Source organism: Neoarius graeffei, chromosome 4 (genome assembly GCF_027579695.1).
Source record: "Neoarius graeffei isolate fNeoGra1 chromosome 4, fNeoGra1.pri, whole genome shotgun sequence".
Classification (NCBI taxonomy): domain Eukaryota; kingdom Metazoa; phylum Chordata; class Actinopteri; order Siluriformes; family Ariidae; genus Neoarius; species Neoarius graeffei.
In genome coordinates, this window is record NC_083572.1 from 25,922,356 (window position 1) to 25,947,814 (window position 25,459).

The following is a 25,459-nucleotide window of genomic DNA, read 5'->3' on the forward strand; positions in this document are numbered from 1 at the left end:
TGGCACGGTGAATTGTGTTCACAGATAATGTTCTCTGGAAATATTCCTGAGCCCATTTTGTGATTTCCAATACAGAAGCATGCCTGTATGTGATGCAGTGCCGTCTAAGGGCCCGAAGATCACGGGCACCCAGTATGGTTTTCCGGCCTTGACCCTTACGCACAGAGATTCTTCCAGATTCTCTGAATCTTTTGATGATATTATGCACTGTAGATGATATGTTCAAACTCTTTGCAATTTTACACTGTCGAACTCCTTTCTGATATTGCTCCACTATTTGTCAGTGCAGAATTAGGGGGATTGGTGATCCTCTAACCATCTTTACTTCTGAAAGCCACTGCCACTCCAAGATGCTCTTTTTATACCCAGTCATGTTAATAACCTATTGCCAATTGACCTAATGAGTTGCAGTTTGGTCCTCCAGCTGTTCCTTTTTTGTATCTTTAACTTTTCCAGCCTCTTATTGCCCCTGTCCCAACTTTTTTGAGATGTGTTGCTGTCATGAAATTTCAAATGAGCCAATATTTGGCATGAAATTTCAAAATGTCTCACTTTTGACATTTGATATGTTGTCTATGTTCTATTGTGAATACAATATCAGTTTTTGAGATTTGTAAATTACTGCATTCCGTTTTTATTTACAATTTGTACTTTGTCCCAACTTTTTTGGAATCGGGGTTGTACTTGCGCAAATTGCTGGGTGTCCCTCTGAGCTTCTCTATGACTGGACTGTACATGAAATCAGGAAAGATGAATCTGCTGCTACTGTCACTCAGAGTTTAAAATGGCTGAAGCTCGCCTTCATCTGATATTGATGGACTCGCCCAACAAGGTCGTATGTGACATTCAGCCAGCGCTCCATACCAGAAAGAAATGGTCCATGGGGACTGCAGTGGATATTGCAAAAGCAAGCCTTTGAACTAAGGATACGATTGGCACAGTGCAGACAGGTAGAGCAGGCCTGGGCATCACACAAGTGGTTTTAAAAGCAGGGAGCAAAGGGTTGCCGGGAGGTGGTGGTCCAAGAGTTGCGTGAGCTGGAGGAGGAAACCTGCCTTACTTGTCGCAGCAGGACATCTCAAGCAGGGAGCATGGTTGGGATGGGAAGCAGGTGAGGCAAGGAAAGTCACATGGTTGGACCTGTGGCAAATGAGCCAGTCTGCAATTGCTTTCTTGCTGCACTCGGTATACGATCTTCTCCCAACACCTGTCAACCTTAAGTTGTGGAAATTCTTGGACTCCGACCTGCGTCTCTGTTGGGGTGTTGAGCGTGGAACCCTCTGCCATGTTTCTGCAGACAGCTCCTACAACTGTACACATGGCACCAAAATCAAGTGCTGGAGACTCTAGCAACCATAGTGAGAGACCAGTTTGAGGCAGTCAACAGTGGTCTGATACAGCAAGTGGTCCCCTGAGTTACTTTTTTTTTGAGGCAGGTGAGTGTCCTAGGGAAAGGAAGCTTACAAGGCAAACAAGGCTTCTATGTGGAGCTGTTGACTGGCAGTTGCAGTTGATCTTGATAAAGCCCTGCAGTTTCTTGCCCATATTGCTACTACGAAGCAGAGGCCAGACCTGGTCGTTTGATTGGACATTGCCAGAAGCATGCTGCTGGTCGAACTTACCATTCCTTGGGAGGAAAACATGGAAGAAGCGTTCAAGCATAAGAAGGCTATGAGGATCTTCGTGCCACCTGTGTTGAGAATAACTGGGCATGTGGAATATATGGCATGTGGAATATTTGGCCTGTGGAAGTTGGCTGTTGCAGTTTTCTTGGATGTTCCATGATCATTTTTCTTTCACATCTTGGTCTCAGTAGCTGCAAGCTTACAATGGCAACTAAATGCCTTCAGTTGGTGGTGGAACAAGGATTGAGTTGGATATAGTCCAAAGTTCGTAGGAGGCATGTATCAGCAACATGACTTTGCACCTTAGACAACACCCCATCCCTGGCACCACTAGCAGCTTAAAGCCACGGGGGGGGGCCCCGTGGCTTTAAGCTGCTAGTGGTGCCAGGGATGGCAGTACTGCCTTCACCATTATAACGGTGTTATCCCTGGTTGGTGGCTGACAAGGGGGGGTTTCAAGCAGCAGCTGGCCGAATGTATTGTACCTAGATATATAGATATGATAATCAACTAATGTTTCTTGTAAATGAAGAACAGAATGACGTCTCTTGAAAAAATGTAAATAGTTTGTGGTGTGTGTTTGGTTAGAATGTTTGGGGGTCCCCCCCATTGCCAAGACATGGGAGAACAATTTTCAAAAGCCAAAAACCATTTTCATGATTGCTCTGTGTGATGTGAGTAATGTTCTGTGAGATTCAATTTCCATTTAATTTTTTTCTTTTATCTTTATGGTCATATAACTATTTCTACATTATCACTGCAGCATATATTCTGATGGCCCAGGTTGTCCTGAAAAGAGGGAAAATTGATAAATTGATTTGTACATTACAGGGTTGAAGTTATACAAGCATTATTACACAAGGAGACAAGGTGGAGAAAAAAATAGGAAAAGATGGCTTAGGCTACATCCACACGGCAACGGCAATGAGATTTTTTTATTTTTTTTTAAATATCGCGTCCACATGGGCAACGGATCAGTAAAATATCAGGTTCATATGGCAACGCAACGCTTGCTGAAAACGATGCAATACACATGCCACACCTCTACGTGCGCTATAAGACGGTCCCATCGGAGACACCAGAACAATAGAAGTAGGCGCATGCGCATAACTGCGCATGTGCACAGTGACTATCCCTGTCACTGTCACACGCACACGCTTTCTCACTCCCTATCCTATGGATATAGTCCCTTTAAATCACGTGCTCGTTTTTTGAATGGAGACGCGGAAAGAGGAATGAACGGGGGTAGATGGAAGCCGGTACGCCAACATTCTGATATCCTCCAGAATTCTTTAATGGTCCAGAATAAATTGAATGCTACATGTTGATGGATTACTTTGTTCTTCTACGCCCTTTTTGAGGAATGTATTGTCGGACTTAAACCAACATCTGAATAGGTGAGATCGCTCCTTTTTTTTCCCTATTTTTGCTGGCGGGACTGACTCTGCCCTAAGGGCTATTCTCTCTCTCTCTCTCTCTCTCTCTCTCTCTCTCTCTCACTTTGCACCATTACACAATAAATATTCACAGTGAAAATATTTTGTAAGTGCGTTTCATGAACCAAGTTATAGGATTTGTTGACAACTCGCATCGAGTTCGTTACACTTCTACCCGGCGTGAAGCACATGTGGTTGTGACGTCATCGTAAACAAATCTGTTCTACTCATCCAGACGACTTCGCAACGGCTCTGTTGCCAGATTTTTTCACTCTGGAACCCGTTCTCAAAAGATTTCGTTTTGGGGCACCCAAAATGCCGGTGCCGTGTGGACGCCAGGCCGAAACGATAAACAATTTTATCAGATTCACCTGAATCCGTTGCCGTGTGGACAGGGCCTTAGACGCAAGAAAGTTAAGAGCAGACATCAGATCCTATTAGCTTGGTTAATTGTGATGTTAATTTAGTGATTGTCTGGGATGAAGGTTGATTAATTGTCCTGATTATGTCATTAGCTTTACATATAGCTCTCCAGTATTCACAACTCTTATGAATTGCATCAATTACAGTTTACATATGAAATCATCAATATTATTAACAAGTGGGATAGCAATGCATCACAAACCAGCTCATGAAGTTTAAACTGCATAAAATATTTTGATATTGAGCATTATGACTTGCATACCAAAACTGTTCTGCCTATATACCAACATCTTCCATACACAAAACCCGATATTTCTAATGTTTACTCATGACCTTTGCTGTCATGATATTTCTAATCTTTACTCATGACCTGTGTCTGTGTGGGTTTCCTCCGGGTGCGCCGGTTTCCCCCACAGTTCATGTGGTGTGGTTAGGTTAACATGGGGGTGGCCTTGGGCTGAAGTGCCCTTGAGTAAGGCACCTAACCCCCAACTGCTCCCTGGCTGCTGTAGCATGGCTGCCTACTGCTCTGTGTGTGCGTGCGTGTGTGCTCATTGCTCGTGTGTGTGTGTGTGAGCGTGTTCACTGCTTCAGATGGATTAAATGCAGAAAGGAATTTCACTGTGCTTAAGTGCACGTGTGATAAAGTTGTTAAAAATATTACATGTATTTTACCATTATACATGGAAGTAAAGAATTTGTCAGATGCATATTTACACAGCACATGAAATGGACTATGGTACTATTTCAGGCTACATGAACAGGTGAAGTGTAATGACTTGTAATGTTGGTGTATACAGTTATTGAGCATAATGAAATATTAAAAGGTTATTCTTTTTCTTGTATTTTTAATTAGGATCATGACACTGATGTTTATAGTCTCAAAAGATGCGCGCACACATGCATGAATTTAACAGTAATATTTGTGTTTATCTGGCAATACCTCAGCAAGTGATTTGGGCATATTTTGTGGTGTATCTGGGAAATGTTAAGAAATTGTTTAATAATTTAGCTACTTTTATAAGCAAGGGACTAGTAGGGAGTTGAACTTCATTCCAGACAAGGGTCACCATGTTGGTTTATGTGATTAGAATACGTTAGTGGTGGTGTTAATTCACTGATGCTGGGAGGCATTTCACACGCTTCCTTTAAAAAACAAAACAAAAAAAAACAAAAAACTTTGTCTTGTATTAATCTGGTGATGGCGCTGGAGATGTGAGGGCCCTTCATTGCCACTTGCGGTTAATATCAACAATAATAATGATAAGAAGAATAGTAGTGTGCCTACACATCCATGATGCTTGGCCCCTCATCATATTTTATTCTAACATTTTAATGAATTTAAAATTGAGTAGATCATTTTTGTGTGTGGATTTGTTAACTTTGATTTTAAAATCTATTTGTGTGCTTTCTGTTACAAGTGGTCATGATGCAAGTCAGATCACATTGGCACTAGGGACTGCAGCGGCATACCCACGTGCATGCCAGGCTCTTGGTGCAATGCTCTCCAAAGGGGCACTTAATCCTGCAGATATCACAGTTCTTTTCAAGATGTTCAGCAGTATGGACCCTCCACCCGTGGAACTGGTCAGAGTCTACTTTGGTTCAGCTAGATTTTTAGTTCACTTTAAACCAGATTCATGTTTTTACTTTGGTCGAATGTTTACCTAAAATAAATGCTATTTATTGCAGCGTCAGGTTATAGGTCATCATTGCTGTCTCTTCATACCAGTTTTCAGCTTCAACTTTTACATTCATATTCCATCTTGAGAACTATTACTAGTAGGTGTTGCTAGTGTACAAAGTTGATTTAAAAGTGAACCCATCACACTATTTTGGGTATTTAGATCCGTGTTCCGGCCTTCCTGGATCTTTTCATGCAGTCTTTGTTTAAACCTGGAGCCAAGATAAACCAGGACCACAAACACAAATATATTCACATTCTGGCCTATGCAGCCAGTGTGGTGGAGACATGGAAGAAGGTAGGACTTGTTTAAAAATATGGATACATGCATCATGCTGCAGATGTTGTTTTCTGTCAGATGTTCAACTCTGTAAGAGTTGTGATTATTTAAATTCCTTAGAATAATTTAAAGTATTCACTAACCAAATGAAATTCCTCCTATTGTTACTTAGCAGAGTGGCTTTCAAATGATAGAGCAGAGTTACAAAATTGACTTTAATTTAGATCTTGATACAAAAATTGCTTAAACTTCTGATTTTTCTGTCACATTTAACAGTATCTGTCTCTTAATTTTCTTTCAGAACAAGCGTGTAAATATCAATAAGGATGAGCTGAAGGCCACTTCTAAAGCCATTGAGACTGTTCATAATCTGTGCTGTAATGAGAATAAAGGAGCTACAGAGCTAGTGGCAGAACTCAGCACTCTGTACCAGTGCATCAGGTGTGTGCATATACACTGAATATAAGTTTTTCTTTTTGCATTTATTATATACATCAACATGCTAAAGACACAAAAGCCTTTTCAGTATTCCATGTTAGTTAGTGAGGTCATGGATTTGTAACCTGAAATCTTGTGTGTGTCAGGTTTCCAGTAGTTGCAATGGGGGTGTTAAAGTGGGTTGACTGGACTGTATCAGAACCTCGTTACTTTCAGCTGCAGACAGATCACACCCCCATCCATTTGGCCTTATTGGATGAGGTAAATTGTTGCTCAATTTGTACACTGCCCATTCCAGCAAATATTAATTTGCTGTTCTTTTGCTACAGGAAAAATTTATTTTTAGGTTTGTCTTGCATCTTCCTCAGTTTCATGTGCCTTGACCTCTTTTTGTTAAAATTATTAAATCTGAATGACCATAAGAAAAGGGCACTTGTTTGTCTGTCTATTTCCTTCTCAGATCAGTACATGCCATCAACTCCTACACCCGCAGGTGCTACAGCTGCTTGTCAAACTCTTTGAAACAGAACATTCCCAACTTGACGTCATGGAACAGGTGCATTTGTTTACACGTACCCTCACCCCACGCACAGCCTGCAAATTACCCTTGTTCAAAGGAGCTCTTAATATAGGAAAATTATGTGTGCTGTTTTGTATGTCCATTAACAAATCCATGATTCATGCCAAATATACTCATAACGATGATTGCGAATGGTCTAATTTGGTTCACATGAGAACTTGAATAATTGGATAACAGAATAGCTGAATTCGGATGTCTGAGAACTGTGTGCTTGTTTTTTTTTGTGTGTAGCGTTTCATACGATTGTATCCTTTTTTCAGTCAGCTTAATGACTGTATATACGAGTGGACAACATGACACCATTCCATCTTTTATTGTGCTGCTTTGAGCCATTTTTGGTCTAATTGAAAGTTGCCATCTTATGAAAATTGGAGCCATTGTCTCTGTGTGGAGTCTGTGCAGTAGAGACCATAGATCCAGAGCATGTGTTGGAGGGTAATCAGCTTGAAGTTATTGCCAGTAAGAGATATGCAACCAAATATTATGTATTTGCTTTACTTTAAAGTGCATATCACGGGTAAATTCAGGAGCAAGATCAATGTAATTCTCCTATTTTATATTAAACTTTGGTCAAATATCTGTCACATTTTGCATTTTGTGCAATTTTTTTACCTTGCATAATACCAGAAAAATTCAGTTGAAATCAAGCCATTTGAGGCTAATTGGTCCGCCTCTGAAAAAACTTGGCATTTGGATTTCCCGGCAAACACTGATTTTCATGATGTCACATGCGGGACACCTCCCTCTGAATCCTACATCAGCGCTGGTTTGTTTATGAGAAAACGACCTGGTGGTTTTCTGCAAATTTCTTCAATGTTATCACGTAATTATTAAAATGGTTAACAGATGTATTGTAGGAGGGTGTAGCAACACCAATTTTGATGGGATTAGTACTCATCGTTTTCCAAAAGACCGGACAATGAGGGAGAAATGGGAGCGCTTCGTGCAAGGCACCCAGAAAAATTGGCTACATGCTACAGACTACAGCATTATTTGCGGTGCTCACTTCACAAGGCCCGACGACTTTGAGAACTATTTGCAGTGGGAAATGGGCTTCGCGAGGCAACTTGATCTGAAAAAAGACGCAGTTCCATCTGTCAGAATGCCCAAAGCAACACTGTCTCCATTTGTGTCAGCATCACCAAAGGAGCCAGCCGTGTTCATCTCCCCTGACAGAAGGCGAAGTGCCGCATCCACCGAGGCCCTCAAAGCTGAGGACCAAGCAGAGCCGAGAAAAAGACCAAGAAAATCAACAATTCACAAGTTGACTGTTGCCAGGGTAAGAAATAAGAGAAACTATACTCTAAATTAGGTGTTCCTGTGTTTGCGTGGTACACGGATAATGTTATTTATTGACACACACAAAAGTAAACAACACGAAAGCGCTGGGCGATAATACACTTACTTCATATGTATCAAGGGATATGCGTGTCAGGGCTTGAGATCTTGGGACCTGTCAAACATATTAAATGTATATACAACCCTGCTTAGCCGATTCCATGTGTGTAGCTTATGAAATCTTTCTCCTACAGTAGCCAGTACTCTTCTAAATGAAGAAATATATAAATACATAATAGTAATTAGAAAAAATATGATTTATGTAACAATAGATAGATGAGCATTGATACATAAATCCATGGGTTTAGAAGCTGAAGGTGACGATTCCATATTTCAATGCAAAATCGCTAGCTGCTAAACTTGGTCTACACAGGCTGTGCACTGAAACCGTGCAAGCTCTCGCAGCCTGCTGGCGGTTCCGCAGGTGACATCATGAATCTGGCTCCAGACTCCCTTGGGATTTTTCCAGACGTGTTTTATTTTATTTTTTTCTGCTGTAGACAGATGGCCTTGTGCAAAATTACCCTTCTGGATGAGTGTGTAAAGGGACATACTTTCATATATATAAAAAAAAAAAGAAATTTCTGGACCAATTTTTTTATATGAAAGTATGTCCCTTTACACACTCATCCAGCAGGGTAATTTTGCACAAGGCCATCTGTCTACAGCAGAAAAAAATAAAATAACAAAACACGTCTGGAAAAATCCCAAGGGAGTCTGGAGCCAGATTTGTGACGTCACCTGCGGAACCGCCAGCAGGCTGCATGAGCTTGCACAGTTTCAGTGCACAGCCTGTGTAGACCAAGCGCTCCCATTTCTCTCTCATTGTCCGGTCTTTTGGAAAACGATGAGTACTAATCCCATCAAGATTGGTGTTGCTACATCCTCCTACGATACATCTGTTAACCATTTTAATAATTACGTGATAACATTGAAGACATTTGCAGAAAACCACCAGGTCGTTTTCTCATAAACAAACCAGCACTGACGTAGGATTCAGAGGGAGGCGTCCCGCACATGATGTCACGAAAATCAATGTTTGCCGGGAAATCCAAATGCCAAGTTTTTTTAGAGGCAGACCAATTCGCCTCAAATGGCTTGATTTCAACTGAATTTTTCTGGTATTGCGCAAGGTAAAAAAAATTGCACAAAATGTGACAGATATTTGACCAAAGTTTAATATATATATATATATATATATATATATATATATATATATATATATATATATTTTTTTTTTTTTTTTAAAGATTTTTTTGGGGCTTTTTTGCACCTCTACCGGATAGGACAGTGCAGAGACAGGAAACGAGCAGGAGAGAGAGACAGGGAGGGATCGGGAAACGACCTCGGGCCGGAACCGAACCCGGGTCCCCGGACCCACGGCACGGCGCCCCATCCACCCGAGCCACGACGCCCCCCAAAGTTTAATATAAAATAGGAGAATTACATTGATCTTACTTCTCAATTTACCCGTGATATGCACTTTAAGGCTATCTTTTCCTATATTTTGGCTCACCTAAAAACTGGGGGTGTCTGCCACCAAAGGTGCCATGTTCTAAGTTGTTTAACACCAGATGTAAATACAAGTAGCAGGAAATGAAAGCTAAAATTCTGATCTATATTCCCATGTTCATCTTTTGATCTGAAATCTTCAGTGAAACCCAAATGTCATTTGGATTTATATGGGGAATGTGAACTCGCTGCCGAATAAAGTTGACGAGCTATCTGCACTGAACAACCAGCGAATTTATCGGGAGAGCAGCTTATTTATCTTTACGGAGACATGGCTAACACACCTTGTACTGGATGCTAATGTGGACCTGTGGAGATTCACTGCTGTGAGAGCCGACAGAGACACTAACACATGCGGGAAAAGCAAAGGTGGGGGGCTCATCATTTATGTTAACAACCGCTGGACATATCTCCGTAAAGATAGTTTTATGTTGCCTGGACTTGGAGCTGCTAGCCATATTATCTGCCGAGAGAGTTCAGTCACGTGATCACCATCTGTGTTTACATCCCTCCGAGGGCAGACACAGCTGCTGCATGTGAGAAGATTCACTCTGTCACAACAAGGCTGCAGACACAGCACCCTGAGGCATTCATCATCATTTCTGGGGACTTTAATCACGCTACTTTGGACTCTACTTTGGCTGCTTTTTACCAGGCTGTGGATTGTCCAACAAGGAACAACAGGACAATTGACTTGCTGTATGCTAATATGAGGGATGCATACAGAGTCACACCCCTCCCCCAACTAGGGAAGTCTGACCACAACCTGGTTCTTCTACAGCCGAAGTACACCCCCCTGGTTCAAAGGCAGCCTGCAACAACTAGCTCCATCAGGAGGTGGTTCCCTGAAATGGAAGATGCCCTCAGAGACTGCTATGACATCACAGACTGGGATGTGCTGCTTAGCCCACACTGTGAGGACATAGAGGGGCTGACACACTGTCTGACAGATTACCTCAACTTCTGTGCAGACGTGGTCTCCCCCACTAAGACTGTATGGTGTTACCCTAATAATAAGCCATGGGTAACACAGGAAGTGAAAGCTGTCCTCAACAGGAAGAAGGCCGCCTTCAGGAGCAGGGATAGGGAGGCAATGAAAGTAGCACAGCAGGAGGCGAAACGCTGTGTGAGGGAAGCTAAGGACAGCTACAGGAGAAAGGTGGAGCAGAAGCTGAAGGAGAACAGCATGAGGGAGGTCTGGGAAAGAATCGGCCCAGCGAGCTGAACAACTTCCGACCGGTGGCACTCACTTCACATCTGTTGGAGCGGTTCTTCTTCAGCCTCCTCAGACCCCAGGTACATGCCCAGGACTGTCTGCAGTTTGCGTACCGGGCAGATGTTTGTGTGGAAGACGCCATCCTCTACCTGCTACACTGAGCCCACTCGCATCTGGATAAGGGAAATAGCACAGTGAGGATCCTCTTCTTGGACTTCTTGAGTGCCTTCAACACCATCCAGCCCCTTTTGCTTCAGGACAAACTGAACAGGATGCGAGTGGACCCCTGCCTGGTCACCTGGATCTCCAGCTACCTCACTGACAGGCCACAGCACGTCAAACTGAAGGACATCACATCTGACACTGTGATTAGCAGCACCGGAGCACCCCAGGGCATGGTGCTGGCCCCTCTTCTCTTCACCCTGTACACCACGGACTTCTGCTACAACTCGGAGCTGTGTCACATTCAGAAGTTTGCCGATGACACAGCCATCGTTGGGTGTATCAGTGATGACAGAGAGGAGGAGTATAGGAGCCTGGTGAGGGACTTTGCTGTGTGGTGCAACAGGAACCATCTGCAGCTCAACACCTCGAAGACCAAGGAGCTGGTCATTGTCTTTGGGAGGTCCAGACCAAGGTCACGACCAGTTCTGATTGAGGGAGTCGAGGTGGAGGCTGTGGATTCCTACAAGTACCTCGGGCTGTGGCTGGACAGCAAGCTGGACTGGACTTGCAGCGCCAATCACTTATACAGGAAGGGACAGAGCAGGCTATACTTCCTTAGGAGGCTGCGGTCCTTTAACATCTGCAGGAAACTCCTGTGGATGTTCTATCAGTCTGTGGTCGCCAGTGTCCTGTTTTACACCGTGGTGTGCTGGGGGGGGCAGCACATCCAAGAAGGACACATCCAGGCTGGACAAACTGATCAGGCAGGCTGGCTTTGTGGTCGGCATGAAGCTGGACTCTCTGGTGATGGTGGCAGAGAAGAGGTCTATGGACAAACTATTGAACATCATGGACGATGCCAGTCACCCTCTGCACACCGTCATCAGCAACCAGAGGAGCCTGTTCAGTGACTGAATGCTCCTTCCCAAGTGCAGGATGAACAGACTCAAAAACTCCTTTGTCCCTCATGCCATCAGACTGTACAACTCCTCTCTGGGGGGAAAGAAGGGTAACAGGAGGACAGAGGACAGGAAGGAGCAGTAGCCTAGCCTAACAATAAGCAATACCGGACAATGTGCAATATAAAGTGCAATATCTCTCCTGCTGCCCCCCCCTTTCCCCCTCCTCTCTCCCCCCTTCCTCTCTTCCCCATATCTTATTCTTTTTATATTTGTATATGTAAATAATTTATTTTAATTTATCTAGAAGTTTTTTCTCTATTTCTTTTTTTGTTTATCTGTAATGATGCTGCTGGAATCTTAATTTCCCTGAGGGAACCCTCCCAAAGGGATCAATAAAGTTTTATCTCATCTAAATCTAATCTATCTATTATCTTTATTTTTTTAACATCCACTGTACACACACTGAGCCTCTTTAAGAAGCCCAGGTCACCAGTTTGCAGAGGAAGATATAGAGGTCAATCATCAGCATAAAAATGAAATGACCGGTCATCCTTGTGTGTAATTTGTCCCAATGGGAGCATGCACATGAAAAAAGTGCAGATCCTAGGATGGAACCCCACAGTCGGTACATGCCCCAATACACAATCCTCCTCAGTCTTCTTTTCCTACGAGTTATGACACGGAAAAATCCCCAAAGCTGGGGGTTCCCATGTTAGAAGTCATGTATTTCGTAGACTGCCACCTCAACGGCCAGTCTACCAACCTTATTTTGATCATGAATCAATAAAGAATACTTGGCCCAAAATGTTGTTCAATTCAAGTCGATAATATTGTTCCAAATGTTCAATTTTTTTTTTCAATTAAGAAAAAAAAACTTCGTCTACCCTGCCAGTGCTGCCATTTTGGGAATCACATGATGTATTGCTGTGCGCTGATTGGTTGAAAGGTGAGTGATGTTGAATTTGTCTGCAAGAAACCATGCACCAATGTTTTAAATGTGTACTGTCAAAATGAGTAACAAAAATGGGATTAAAGGCTCAAAACACACCATGTCATGGTATGGAAGGGTTGCAAAATAAGCAAGTAGTACACAAAGTCTAAATTTATGATACACTATGTGGCTTCAAATCATTATTCTCAAGTTTATTTGGGTGCACTGATTGGGAGATACTGATGAGTAAAACAGCATGGTGCATAAGATTCACGAACACTGTTCAAGCTTTGGCCAATCAGTGCACAAGAATACAATCATGTGATTTTTCAATTATGGTGGCGCCAGCAGAGTCGATTAACTTTTCCGGCTTGATTCAGAAAATCGGAAGCAAGGGACACTAATATTAATTTGAAGTTGCTGAAATGTTGATTCGGGAAACCTTTTATTGTTTTGTGATAAACAGAGACCAACAGATTGTATGTGGAGTGGACTGTTCATGAATTATAGCTTTAGGGATTTTTCCATGTCATAACTTTGTCGGAAAAGAAGACTGAGGAGGATTGTGTTTTGGGGCATGTAGTGACTGTGTGGAACACTGGGGTACCCATGAAATGACAGTGGCAGTTGAAGAGCAGTGGTTGCGTACAACCCCGATTCCAAAAAAGTTGGGACAAAGTACAGATTGTAAATAAAAACGGAATGCAATGATGTGGAAGTTTCAAAATTCCATACTTTATTCAGAATAGAACATAGATGACATATCAAATGTTTAAACTGAGAAAATGTATCATTTAAAGAGAAAAATTAGGTGATTTTAAATTTTATGACAACACCACATCTCAAAAAAGTTGGGACAACGCCATGTTTACCACCGTGAGACATCCCCTTTTCTCTTTACAACAGTCTGTAAACGTCTGGGGACTGAGGAGACAAGTTGCTCAAGTTTAGGGATAGGAATGTTAACCCATTCTTGTCTAATGTAGGATTCTAGTTGCTCAACTGTCTTAGGTCTTTTTTGTTGTATCTTCAGTTTTATGATGCGCCAAATGTTTTCTGTTGGTGAAAGATCTGGACTGCAGGCTGGCCAGTTCAGTACCCGGACCCTTCTACGCAGCCATGATGCTATAATTGATGCAGTATGTGGTTTGGCATTGTCATGTTGGAAAATGTCTTCCCTGAAAGAGACGTCGTCTGGATGGGAGCATATGTTGCTCTAGAACCTGGATATACCTTTCAGCATTGATGGTGTCTTTCCAGATGTGTAAGCTGCCCATGCCACATGCACTAATGCAGCCCCATACCATCAGAGATGCAGACTTCTGAACTGAGCGCTGATAACAACTTGGGTCGTCCTTCTCCTCTTTAGTCCGAATGACACGGCGTCCCTGATTTCCATAAAGAACTTCAAATTTTGATTCGTCTGACCACAGAACAGTTTTCCACTTTGCCACAGTCCATTTTAAATGAGCCTTGGCCCAGAGAAGACGTCTGCGCTTCTGGATCATGTTTAGATACGGCGGCTTCTTTGAACTATAGAGTTTTAGCTGGCAACGGCAGATGGCACGGTGAATTGTGTTCACAGATAATGTTCTCTGGAAATATTCCTGAGCCCATTTTGTGATTTCCAATACAGAAGCATGCCTGTATGTGATGCAGTGCTGTCTAAGGGCCTGAAGATCACGGGCACCCAGTATGGTTTTCCGGCCTTGACCCTTACGCACAGAGATTCTTCCAGGTTCTCTGAATCTTTTGATGATATTATGCACTGTAGATGATGATATGTTCAAACTCTTTGCAATTTTACACTGTTGAACTCCTTTCTGATATTGCTCCACTATTTGTCGGCGCAGAATTAGGGGGATTGGTGATCCTCTTCCCATCTTTACTTCTGAGAGCCGCTGCCACTCCAAGATGCTCTTTTTATACCCAGTCATGTTAATGACCTATTGCCAATTGACCTAATGAGTTGCAATTTGGTCCTCCAGCTGTTCCTTTTTTGTACCTTTAACTTTTCCAGCCTCTTATTGCCCCGTCCCAACTTTTTTGAGATGTGTTGCTGTCATGAAATTTCAAATGAGCCAATATTTGGCATGAAATTTCAAAATGTCTCACTTTTGACATTTGATATGTTGTCTATGTTTTATTGTGAATACAATATCAGTTTTTGAGATTTGTAAATTATTGCATTCCGTTTTTATTTACAATTTGTACTTTGTCCCAACTTTTTTGGAATCGGGGTTGTATGTTGACACAAAAGTAAGTGTGTGTGTGTGTGAGAGAGAGAGAGAGAGAGAGAGAGAGAGAGAGAGAGAGCGAGCAAGCGAGAGAGATGAACCAAATGAAACAATCTGGCCATTTTCCTGTGACCTCTCATCAACAGACCTGTTTACTCCTACGATTTGTCCGTAGTTCCTATGATTTTTCAAAACAAAATACGGACTACGAATTCTTGTCCAAAAACTATGATTTATGGCCGAAATGTTGCCAAATGTTTCATCAGGCTTTCGTCTAAATGGGGGAACAGGGGCGCTGTGCCCTCTTACTCTCGGCGTGCGCCCCCTTACCGACTCCGTGAAAACATCCCAGCAACACTATGTGACGATGTGTCTGATCATCAAATACGTTGCTCCAAAAATATTCCAATCATAGTAGATACACCGCCAGACGGTGCAAAAACAATCCGAATTGGCGTTTTCCAGACTGAGGCGCCATGTTGTTTTAGTTGTTTACTTGTTGTGGCTGCTCTCGCAAGATTTGACATGGGTTACATACAAGGTCAGCTGACTTGTAGAGCGAGATTTCTCGAGACTGAATGACCTTTCACCCACCGGCGCGGGAGCTTTTGACAGAAGTAGTTCGCGAGTTGTTTTTGTTGACACTTGGGCATTTAAAGATGTCATCCCGCGGCATGAAACGGAAGAAAGCCAAAGGCTGTCCGGGGCAGAAGAAGATTACTTCTTTCTTTTTCAATGTTGACAGACAATTTGTTACAATTTCCCTCTCAGATACTCAGAATGTCCCATTGGAGCATTTTTCAAAGGCTTTGCATGGCGGGGGGGGGACAACCGGCACCATCCCCCCCCCCACTTCGCTCCCTCGCCATGGTGAGCGCCCTCATACTAAATTTTTCTAGAAAAAACCCTGTTCATGACTTACTTTATAATCATATTTATTGTGGGAATCGAACATCGATAGCATAGTCATGGGCGCGGCCATGTTTAATCACGTTTAAGCCACGTTTACCGTACGTTGCATTGTGGGAAGGTTCCACTGTTTCAACTTTGGTTTCTGAGCACACAATCATGGCGGCCGCGAAGCAAAAGGCCGAGTTTGTGAAAATAATTTGTTCCTTTAAAGTTAAATTTTAAAATGTTTTATTGACTTTGTTAAATGTTTAGCATATCCTGACATTGAATGCCATAATTGAGTTGCCATAAATGCATGTTCAGTTATTAACCAATGTCAAACTTTGTTAACTTGAAATTAAACTTTTTTGATGTTGATATTTTTTTCTTGTTTTGTCAAGTTGCCAGGTATCAATGACTTGTGATTTGTTAGTAAAGAGTGTGAGATCAGTATAGCTGCCAATCAAGTATTAAGTAGCCTATTAGAGCATAGTATGGTCTCTGAAATATTTAGGGCCCGAGCCCTATGGGCGAAGGCCCTATTGTTCTTGTAAGAGTTCACTATTATTATTCTTCCGTCTTCTTCTTCTTCTTCTTCTTTATTTTTCTCCGCTGTTGGGCCATTTTCGGGGCGCTTGCCATGGGCGAAAACGCACGAAATTTGGCACCACTTCCGAGAATTGCCACCGCTACTCAGAACCATAAGCCCAAACTTGGCCGGGGCTCAGGGCCTCTATAGCGCCCCCTAAGTCGTTGTGATTTTGGCCTCCCGCATTAAGGTGCTTGGTTGCCATATAGTTTGTAGTACTGGCATGCCATTTGGTACGCATATGTATCTCACGAAGCCGGACAAAAATGTATTGCCAATGCATTAGCCACGCCCAACAGGAAGTGAGGTAATTTCACTTTTGTGCGAAATGCATGGCCACGAAGACGGCGCAACTCCTCCTAGACCGTTCATAGGAATGTCACCAAAATTGATACACATCATCTACAGACATGGCTGACAAAAGTTACTAAATACGTTTCACGTAGGATAAAGCGTTCAGAAGTTATACGTCAATCAATTTTCACTTCAAAATTTTACATGCTAAAAAATTCATAACAAATCTTCTAATTGCTCAAAACTGCTCATACTTCACACGCTAATCACTCATTGGGCTTCTCACATGTTACCCAATTTCTGTGATATTTCGCCACTGGGGGCGCTATTTTTGGGCAAAAAATCCAATCTTTCCTCAAATTTGGTCAAACTTCACGGCCACCCTCTTACTACCTCCCATGTCATGTATACCACATTTTGGGAATTTTCGTCCATGGGGGGCACTGTTTTTGGCCGACGCAATTTCTCCAAAATGGGTTTTTGGTTAATAATTCCATAATGCTTTTCCTTCACACCACTACCTTGTGAAAGTACGTTGCTGTTGTAGACACTTATTTTTCCAACTCATAATCGCTCATGTACAGCATAGCGCCACCTACTGACATGGGAAAAACCCAAAAATTTATTCTTCAAAAATCTATATCTCATCTTCTACTTACTCAATTTTCATCACACTTCATACGCAAACTCTTCATAGCTCACCTGACATATACGCTAAATTTTGTGCACTTTCGCCCCTGGGGGTGCTGGTTCTGGCAGAAATGATATTGCAGCTTCTGATTTGTCAACCTTGGGAAGCAAACTCTTTACAAGACCCTTATTGGGGCGCTTGCCATGGTCGACAACGCTCGAAATTTGGCTCCTTTTTCTTAGACTGCCACCGCTACTGAGAACCAGAAGCCCAGATCCAGGCGGGCCTCAGGGCCTCTATAGCGCCCCCTAACGTGTTGTGATTTTTGCCTCTCGCATTAAGGTGCCTGGTTGCCATGTAGTTTGTAGTAGTGGCATGCCCTTTGGTACGCATATGTATCTCACCAAGCCGGACAAAAATGTAATGCCAATGCATTAGCCACGCCCTACAGGACGTGGGGTAATTTCACTTTTGTGCGAAATGCATGGCCACGAAGACGGCGCAACTCCTCCTAGACTGTTCATAGGAACGTCACCAAAATTGATACACATCATCTACAGACATGGCTGACAAAAGTTGCTAAATACGTTTCACGTAGCGTAAACCGTTCAGAAGTTATACGTCAATCATTTTTCAATGCAGAATTTTACATGCTTAAAAATTCATAACAAATCTTCTAATTGCTCAACACTGCTCATACTTCACACACAAATCACTCATTGGGCTTCTGACATGTTACCCAATTTCTGTGATGTTTCGCCACTGGGGGCGCTATTTTTGGGCAAAAAATCCAATCTTTCCTCAAATTTGGTCAAACTTCACGGCCACCCTCTTACTACCTCCCATGTCATGTATACCACATTTTGGGAATTTTCGTCCATGGGGGGCGCTGTTTTTGGCCCATGCAATTGCTCCAAAACGGGTTTTTGGTAAATAATTCCATAATGCTTTTCCTTCACACCACTACCTTGTGATTGTACGTTGCTGTTGTAGACACTTATTTTTCCAACTCATAATCGCTCATGTACAGCATAGCGCCACCTACTGACATGGGAAAAACCAAAAAATTTATTCTTCAAAAATCTATATCTCATCTTCTATTTACTCAATTGTCATCAAACTTCATACGCAAACTCTTCATAGCTCAGCTGACATATACGCCAAATTTTGTGCACTTTCGCCACTGGGGGCGCTATTTTTGGGCAAAAAATCCAATCTTTCCTCAAATTTGGTCAAACTTCACGGCCACCCTCTTACTACCTCCCATGTCATGTATACCACATTTTGGGAATTTTCGTCCATGGAGGGCGCTGTTTTTGGCCGACGCAATTGCTCCAAAACGGGTTTTTGGTAAATAATTCCATAATGCTTTTCCTTCACACCACTACCTTGTGCTAGTACGTTGCTGTTGTAGACACTTATTTTTCCAACTCATAATCGCTCATGTACAGCATAGCGCCACCTTCTGACATGGGAAAACCCAAAAATTTATTCTTCAAAAATCTATATCTCATCTTCTATTTACTCAATTGTCATCAAACTTCATACGCAAACTCTTCATAGCTCACCTGACATATACGCCAAGTTTTGTGCACTTTCGCCCCTGGGGGTGCTGGTTATGGCAAAAATGATATTGCAGCTTCTGATTTGACAATCTTGGCAAGCAAACTCTTTACAAGACCCTTATTGGGGCGCTTGCCATGGTCGACAACGCACGAAATTTGGCTCCTTTTTCTTAGACTGCCACCGCTACTGTGAACCAGAAGCCCAGATCCAGGCGGGCCTCAGGGCCTCTATAGCGCCCCCTGGGCACCGTACAGTGCGAGACCCTATTGTTGCCATGTGTCCAATTCTGTGCTTTGTCGCCATTGTGGGAGTAATGTCTCTTGCCGAAGAAGCTGTGGAAGGTTTTTCGCGGGGACGCATGCCCCCGCCCCCCTTGGCCGCTGGCGCGAGGGCCCGTCGAGGCCGCTTGCGGCTTTAATTTTTTTTATTGTAGCATCCTAAATAAGTATTACTGCTAGTCTTCTGGTTATTTCAGAGGTACTGAAATAATGAAATGTATGAGGAGTCAACAAGTAGACCTTAGAGTCTAGGCTTGGTAATATGAGGATTATGGAGCAGATCAAGAATCTTACATGGGTTTGCTTTTTGGTTCTCACAGGTGCTTAACTTGACAGAAAAAATAAGACCAGTGCTAGATTTTAATTTTAAAAATTTTGTTCATGTAATCTATCACTTACTTTCAACTTGAATGAGTACTATGCTCAGTACTCAGATATGCTGCTTTCTACTTTTTGTCTTCGATACAATACATAGATTGGACCCCAGTAAAATTCCTACTGACAGCTTACCAAAACTACTGACAAGATACTGCAAGACTACTAACAGGGCAAATTTGGGGTAAACAGGTCTGCATCAACAAGGCAATTCAAGTCAAGTTTGTTTGTATAGTGCGTTTAACAACATTGTCGTAAAGTTGGCTTTACAAAAAATTACACTTTAAACATATGAGCTAATTTTATCCCTCCATAAATTTATTTATCCCTGATGAGCAAACCTGCGGCGACAGTGGCAAGGGAAAAACTCCCTCAGATGACATGAAGAAACCTTGAGAGGAACCAGACTCTAAAGGGAACCCACCCTCATCTCAATGATAACAGATAGCATGATTATAAATAACTTGCTTTTATAACTGTGTCCTACGTATATAGTCACAAAGTACAATTGTGCAAACAGGAAATTCATTAGTTTTAACATGTCTATTTTGTTGAAGTTAAGAACTATTCATCAATAGTGACTTGAGTGCTAGACTGTTCAGGACAACTGCAGTCCTAAAGTTATCATGGCAATTGGAGTCCTCAGCCATCATAGCAAAACTGTAAGTGTCCAGAACCATCTTCCAAGTGTGACTTTTAACTGTCCATATGGGGCCATCCTCCACAAGAGCAATGTCATGAGACTCCAGTCAGACATAGGGCATCAGGATGGATCAGGCAGGTCTGAAGAGCACCGGTATCTCAGGATCAACATATAACGAGAGAGGGGGAGGAAAAAAACACAGATTGTTGGATATGCCCGGTGTCACCTAATGGTTAAGAACATTTTGTGCTGACTGAATGCAGGGACTCCGGCAAAACTAACTATGACAGCATAACTAAAAGGGAAAGCCGGAAGGTAACACAGACATGAAAGAATCCTGGGACATAAAGCAGCCAGCCACTCCACCATCAACAAACAAGTGAACATGTGAGAGTGGGTTGGCGACAGCATCTATGCATCCCAGTTTACCAAAACATTGTATGCCAGAGGACCTTACAGATCTACTCCTTTACCTAATAAAAAATATTAACAAAAGGCATTATGTTGCTGCATTTTGAACTAACTGGAGCTTGTTGATCCATCTATTGGAACATCCAGACAGTAAGGCATTACAATAATCCAACCTAGAGGTAACAAAAGCATGAACTAGTTTTTCTGCATCATGTCCTGACATCATATTTCTTATTTTAGCAATATTTCTGAGATGAAAGATAGCTGTCCGGGTAATGTTATCAGTTGGAGTTTCAAATGAAAGACTGGAGTCAGTAATCACCCTGAGGTCTTTTGCTGTTGTACATGAAGAAACAAAGGACATCCAGAGTTACAATGTAATCAGAAAACCTACTTTTAGCTGCATATGCTCATAGTACAAGTACTGTTGTCAGAGTTAAGTAGAAGGAAGTTAATAAGCATCCATTGTCTAATGTCCTTTACACGTTCCTCAATTTTATTAAGTTGGTGTCTTTCATCTGGCTTTGCAGAAATGCACAACTGTGCATCATCAGCATAACATCCATCCATTATCCATAACTGCTTATCCTGTGCAGGGTCACGGGCAAGCTGGAGCCTATCCCAGCTGACTATGGGCGAGAGGCAGGGTACACCCTGGACAAGTAGCCAGATCATCACAGGGCTGACACATTGAGACAAACAACAATTCACACCTATGGTCAATTTAGAGCCCCCATGTTAGCCTAACCGCATGTCTTTGAACTGTGGGAGAAACCGGAGCACCCGGAGGAAACCCACACAGACACGGAGAACATGCAGACTCCACACACAAAGGTTCCCGTTGGCCACTGGGCTTGACCCCAGAACCTTCTTGCTGTGAGGTGATTGTCCTGCCCATTACACCATTGTCCTGCCCATCAGCAGAACAGTGGAAACTAATTTCATGCTTACAGATAATGGTGCCTTGCAAAAGTATTCATTCCCCTTTGTGATTCTCCTGTTTTGTCGCTGTGGCAGCGGGGGCATGGTCAAGCGTCGGTCTGTGACCGGAGGGCAGAGTCAGGGAAGGTAAGTGGCAGAATCACTACACCTGATGTCAGTTAACGTGTGTTTGTGTGTCTTCCCCAGTAACCTCAAAGGGTCCTTGCCACTTGGCGACCAATTTGGAGCTCGACGTGGGCAACAGTACGAGTACTTTATCTCCCGGTGCGAACTCCCGAAGGCACATACCCCTGTTGTACAGGCGGGTTTGCCATTCTTGGGCCTGCCTCAAATTCTCCTGGGTTAGGTGTGTGAGTGTGTGGAGTTTTGCGTGCAGGTCAATAACGTATTGGATTTCATTTTTGCTCGGTGAAGGTCCCTCCTCCCAATTTTACCACAGTACATCTAGGATGCCGCGCGGCTTACGCCCATATAATAATTCGAACGGGGAGAACCCCGTGGAGGCTTGTGGGACCTCTCGCACTGCAAATAACAGGGGTTCGAGCCATTTATCCCAATTGCGTGTGTCCTCGTGAACAAACTTTTTAATTATATTCTTGAGTGTGCGATTGAACCGTTCAACTAAACCATCCATTTGTGGGTGATAAACACTGGTGCGGATCGGTTTAATTCCCAATAACCCATACAGTTCGCTCAGTGTGCATGACATAAATGAGGTGCCTTGATCAGTCAGAATCTCTTTGGGGATTCTGACTCGGGAGATGAAGCGGACGAGCGCTTCCGCAATACTGCATGCTGAGATATTGCGAAGAGGCACTGCTTCCAGGTATCGCGTTGCATAGTCCACCAAAACTAAAATAAAGCGATACCCTCGTGTTGACCGATCTAATGGCCCGATGAGATGCATCCCAATTCTTTCGAATGGGGTCTCGATTAATGGTAGAGGGCGCAAAGGCGCTTTTGGAATGGCCGCTGGATTTACTAACTGGCATTTGCGGCACGCTGTACACCACCTACGGACATCGCCGCGAATCCTTGGCCAATAGAACCAGGCCATTATTCGGGCTAGTGTCTTATCCTGCCCCAGGTGTCCAGCCATGGGATTAAAGTGAGCCGCTGGAAATACCAATTCCCAGCGGCTCTTTGGAATCAAAAGTTGTGTAATCGGCTCTTTAGTCTGAGTGTCCTGCGTCACTCGGTATAATCTATCCCTCATAATGGAGAAATAGGGGGAGGACGGGGTGGTGTTTGGCTGGAGCGTTTGACCATCGATTACTCTCACTTGGTCAAACGCACGCCGCAGAGTCTTGTTCCGCGACTGTTCTAACAGGAAATCCACGAGGGATTCCCGGAGAAACGGAGGAGGAGCCTGCAGCTCCTCGCTCTGACGCGGTGATGACATAGACGGCTCTGTGACAGCTGCTCCCGCCAATGCCACATCGGGACCTCCCCCTGCTGAACTATGGCAGGACCCACTCTTAACTAAATGAGTCATTAATTCCGGAAATCCCGGCCAATCAGTCCCCAAATTTAGCGAATGGGTAAGGCGAGGATTAACCGCCGCCTTTATACTAAATTTTTCCCCTTGAAAAAGAATGTGGACCGACACTAAAGGGTAGTTGTGAACATCCCCGTGCACACACAACACCTTCACCAATTGTGCTCCCCCCAATGCCTCGTCTTGCACCAAGCTTTGGTGGATTGAGGTCTGATTACAGCCAGAGTTTACCAGAGCCTGATATGTATCCCCTTGGATACTCACCGGTATGCAATGCGCTCTGGCCCAAATGAGGGCGATTCCTGGCGTGTCGGGGATCCGGACCACCGCGCCCACCTCCATTGCCGAGCACTGCTGCTGGAGGTGGCCCGGCTCCCCGCAGCGCTAGCAAACCAACCCGGGCTTTCTCTCTGCACCGGCACTCTGGGGCTCACTCACCTGAGGGGGGGGGGAAGAGACAGACATGGAAGTGGGAAACGGGAGCGCACCGCGGGTGCAGCGGGCTGGCTGGGGTGGAGCCGGCCCCCGCGGTGGGGGAACGGGGCAAGGACAAGACATAAAAGGGGAGGGGGAGAGAGAGGAGAGGGGAGAAGAGGAGATCTGCTGTCCTGCCATTGAAACAGCCACCAAATGGTCCTCCGCCAGCTCGATGGCCTGATCCAGCGACGCCGGGCGATGGCACTGGACCCACTCCGCGGTCCCATCGGGTAGTCGGGCGATGAACTGTTCCAGTACCACCAGATCGACGATTCCATTGGCGTCGTGGTTGTCAGCCCTTAGCCACCGCCGGCAGGCGTCCTGGAGTTGCTGGCCAAACGCGAACGGCCGGCTGACCTCCTCCAGGTGCAGAGCGCGGAAGCGCTGTTGATGTTCTGGGGTGAGCCCCACACGCTGGAGGACGGCCCGGCGGAGGTCTGTGTAGACCAGCCGGCTGTCGGCGGGGAGCTGTAGCGCAGCCAGCTGCACCTTGCCTGTTAGCAGGGGAAGGAGGCGCGCTGCACACTGTTCCACCGGCCAGCCCGAGGCCTCTGCTGCTTGTTCAAAGAGCACGAGGAAGGCCTCGGGGTCATCATGCGGGCCCATCTTCGTTAGGGTGAGGTGGGGAGGGCCTGTGGAGGTGGTGGACCCCACCGACGCGAGGAGGTGCCAGAACGCCTGACAATCTTCCTGCTGCGCCAGCACCAGGGCCTCGAACCTTTGCTCCTGTTCCTTCCGGAGGGCGACTAGCGCCTGGTGCTGGCTCTGCGAGGGCGTGGACCAGGTCCACAAAGGGGGAAGACTCCATGGGGCTGTTCTTCTCTGTGCTCCGACTCCCGGGTTTCAGCACCACTGTAGAAATTCGGACGGGGGGTGGAGCACAGAAGGACGGCAGGCCAGAACTGAGTTTAAAAAAAAAAACTCTTTGTCAATTTTCAGTGATTTTTTTTTTACACTCTCCCAGCCACACATGCACGCACACACACAGGTCGTCTGGTTGGGGAGAGAGCTCTCTTCCTCTGCTCTCTCTCTCCTTATATAGGGCGCGGTTACTGGGGAAGATACACAAACACACGTTAACTGGCATCAGGTGTAGTGATTCTGCCACTTACCTTCCCTGACTCTGCCCTCCAGTCACAGACCGACGCTTGACCACGCCCCCGCTGCCACAGTCGCGTTACAAGCTGGAATTAAAATGGATTTTGGGGGGGGGGTTTACACAACATGCCTACAACTTTTAAAGATGAAATTTGTTTTATTGTCACCCAAACAATAAGATGAAAAAACAGAAATCTGGAGTGTGCATAGGTATTCCCCCCCCCCCCCCAAATTCAATACTTTGTCGAGCCACCTTTTCCTGCAAATACAGCTGCAAGTCTCTTGGGGTATGTCTCTATTAGCTTACAGTGGTACTTGAAAGTTTGTGAACCCTTTAGAATTTTCTATATTTCTGCATAAATGACCTAAAGCATCATCAGATTTTCATGCGAATCTTAAAAGTAGATAAAGAGAACCCAGTTAAACAAATGAGACAAAAATATTAGTCATTTATTTATTGAGTGAAACAATTTTCTTCAAAATGTTCCGAGCACACAAGCTGCGTGAAGCAGTTTTTGTTTACCGTCTTTCTGTGTTGCTGCAGGGGTTGAACACTCTACTACGGTAATTACGGTAGGCTAGCCTGGTGACGTCTTGACGAGGAAGTTTTTCATGAATGAGTCGAGAGCATGCTAACGAGTGCTTATGCTGCCAGGACCGTGTAAAAACTCACGCATGTGCCCCTTCAACAGATTTAGGTAAGTCAGATTATATGCAGATCTGTTTGTAGGTAGTCTAGCAAGGTTACAGTCCACAGAACAAGGCTGTCACAGCAGCACTACTTGTACCGGGGATATAAATATGAAAAGTTACCTCCCTGCATTCAGTCATACAGTGGTGCTTGAAAGTTTATGAACCCTTTAGAATTTTCTGTATTTCCACATAAATATGACCTAAAACATGATCAGAATTTCATACAAGTCCTAAAAGTAGATAAAGAGAACCCAGTTAAACAAATGAGACAAAAATATTATACTTGGTCATTTATTTATTGAGGAA

General features: G+C 44.0%; 1 protein-coding gene across 4 annotated transcripts in view; it reads left to right on the top strand.

Moving 5' to 3' along the window:
• Positions 1-25,459, top strand: part of nelfcd (negative elongation factor complex member C/D) — a 159,327-nt gene that overhangs the window by 122,049 nt on the left and 11,819 nt on the right. For all 4 annotated transcript variants that reach the window (XM_060919066.1, XM_060919064.1, XM_060919063.1 and 1 more), the window contains exons 8-12: positions 4,906-5,071; positions 5,332-5,466; positions 5,750-5,889; positions 6,033-6,147; positions 6,347-6,442. In XM_060919066.1, coding sequence (XP_060775049.1) covers positions 4,906-5,071; positions 5,332-5,466; positions 5,750-5,889; positions 6,033-6,147; positions 6,347-6,442 — 652 coding nt within the window. The remainder of the gene's footprint in view (positions 1-4,905; positions 5,072-5,331; positions 5,467-5,749; positions 5,890-6,032; positions 6,148-6,346; positions 6,443-25,459) is intronic.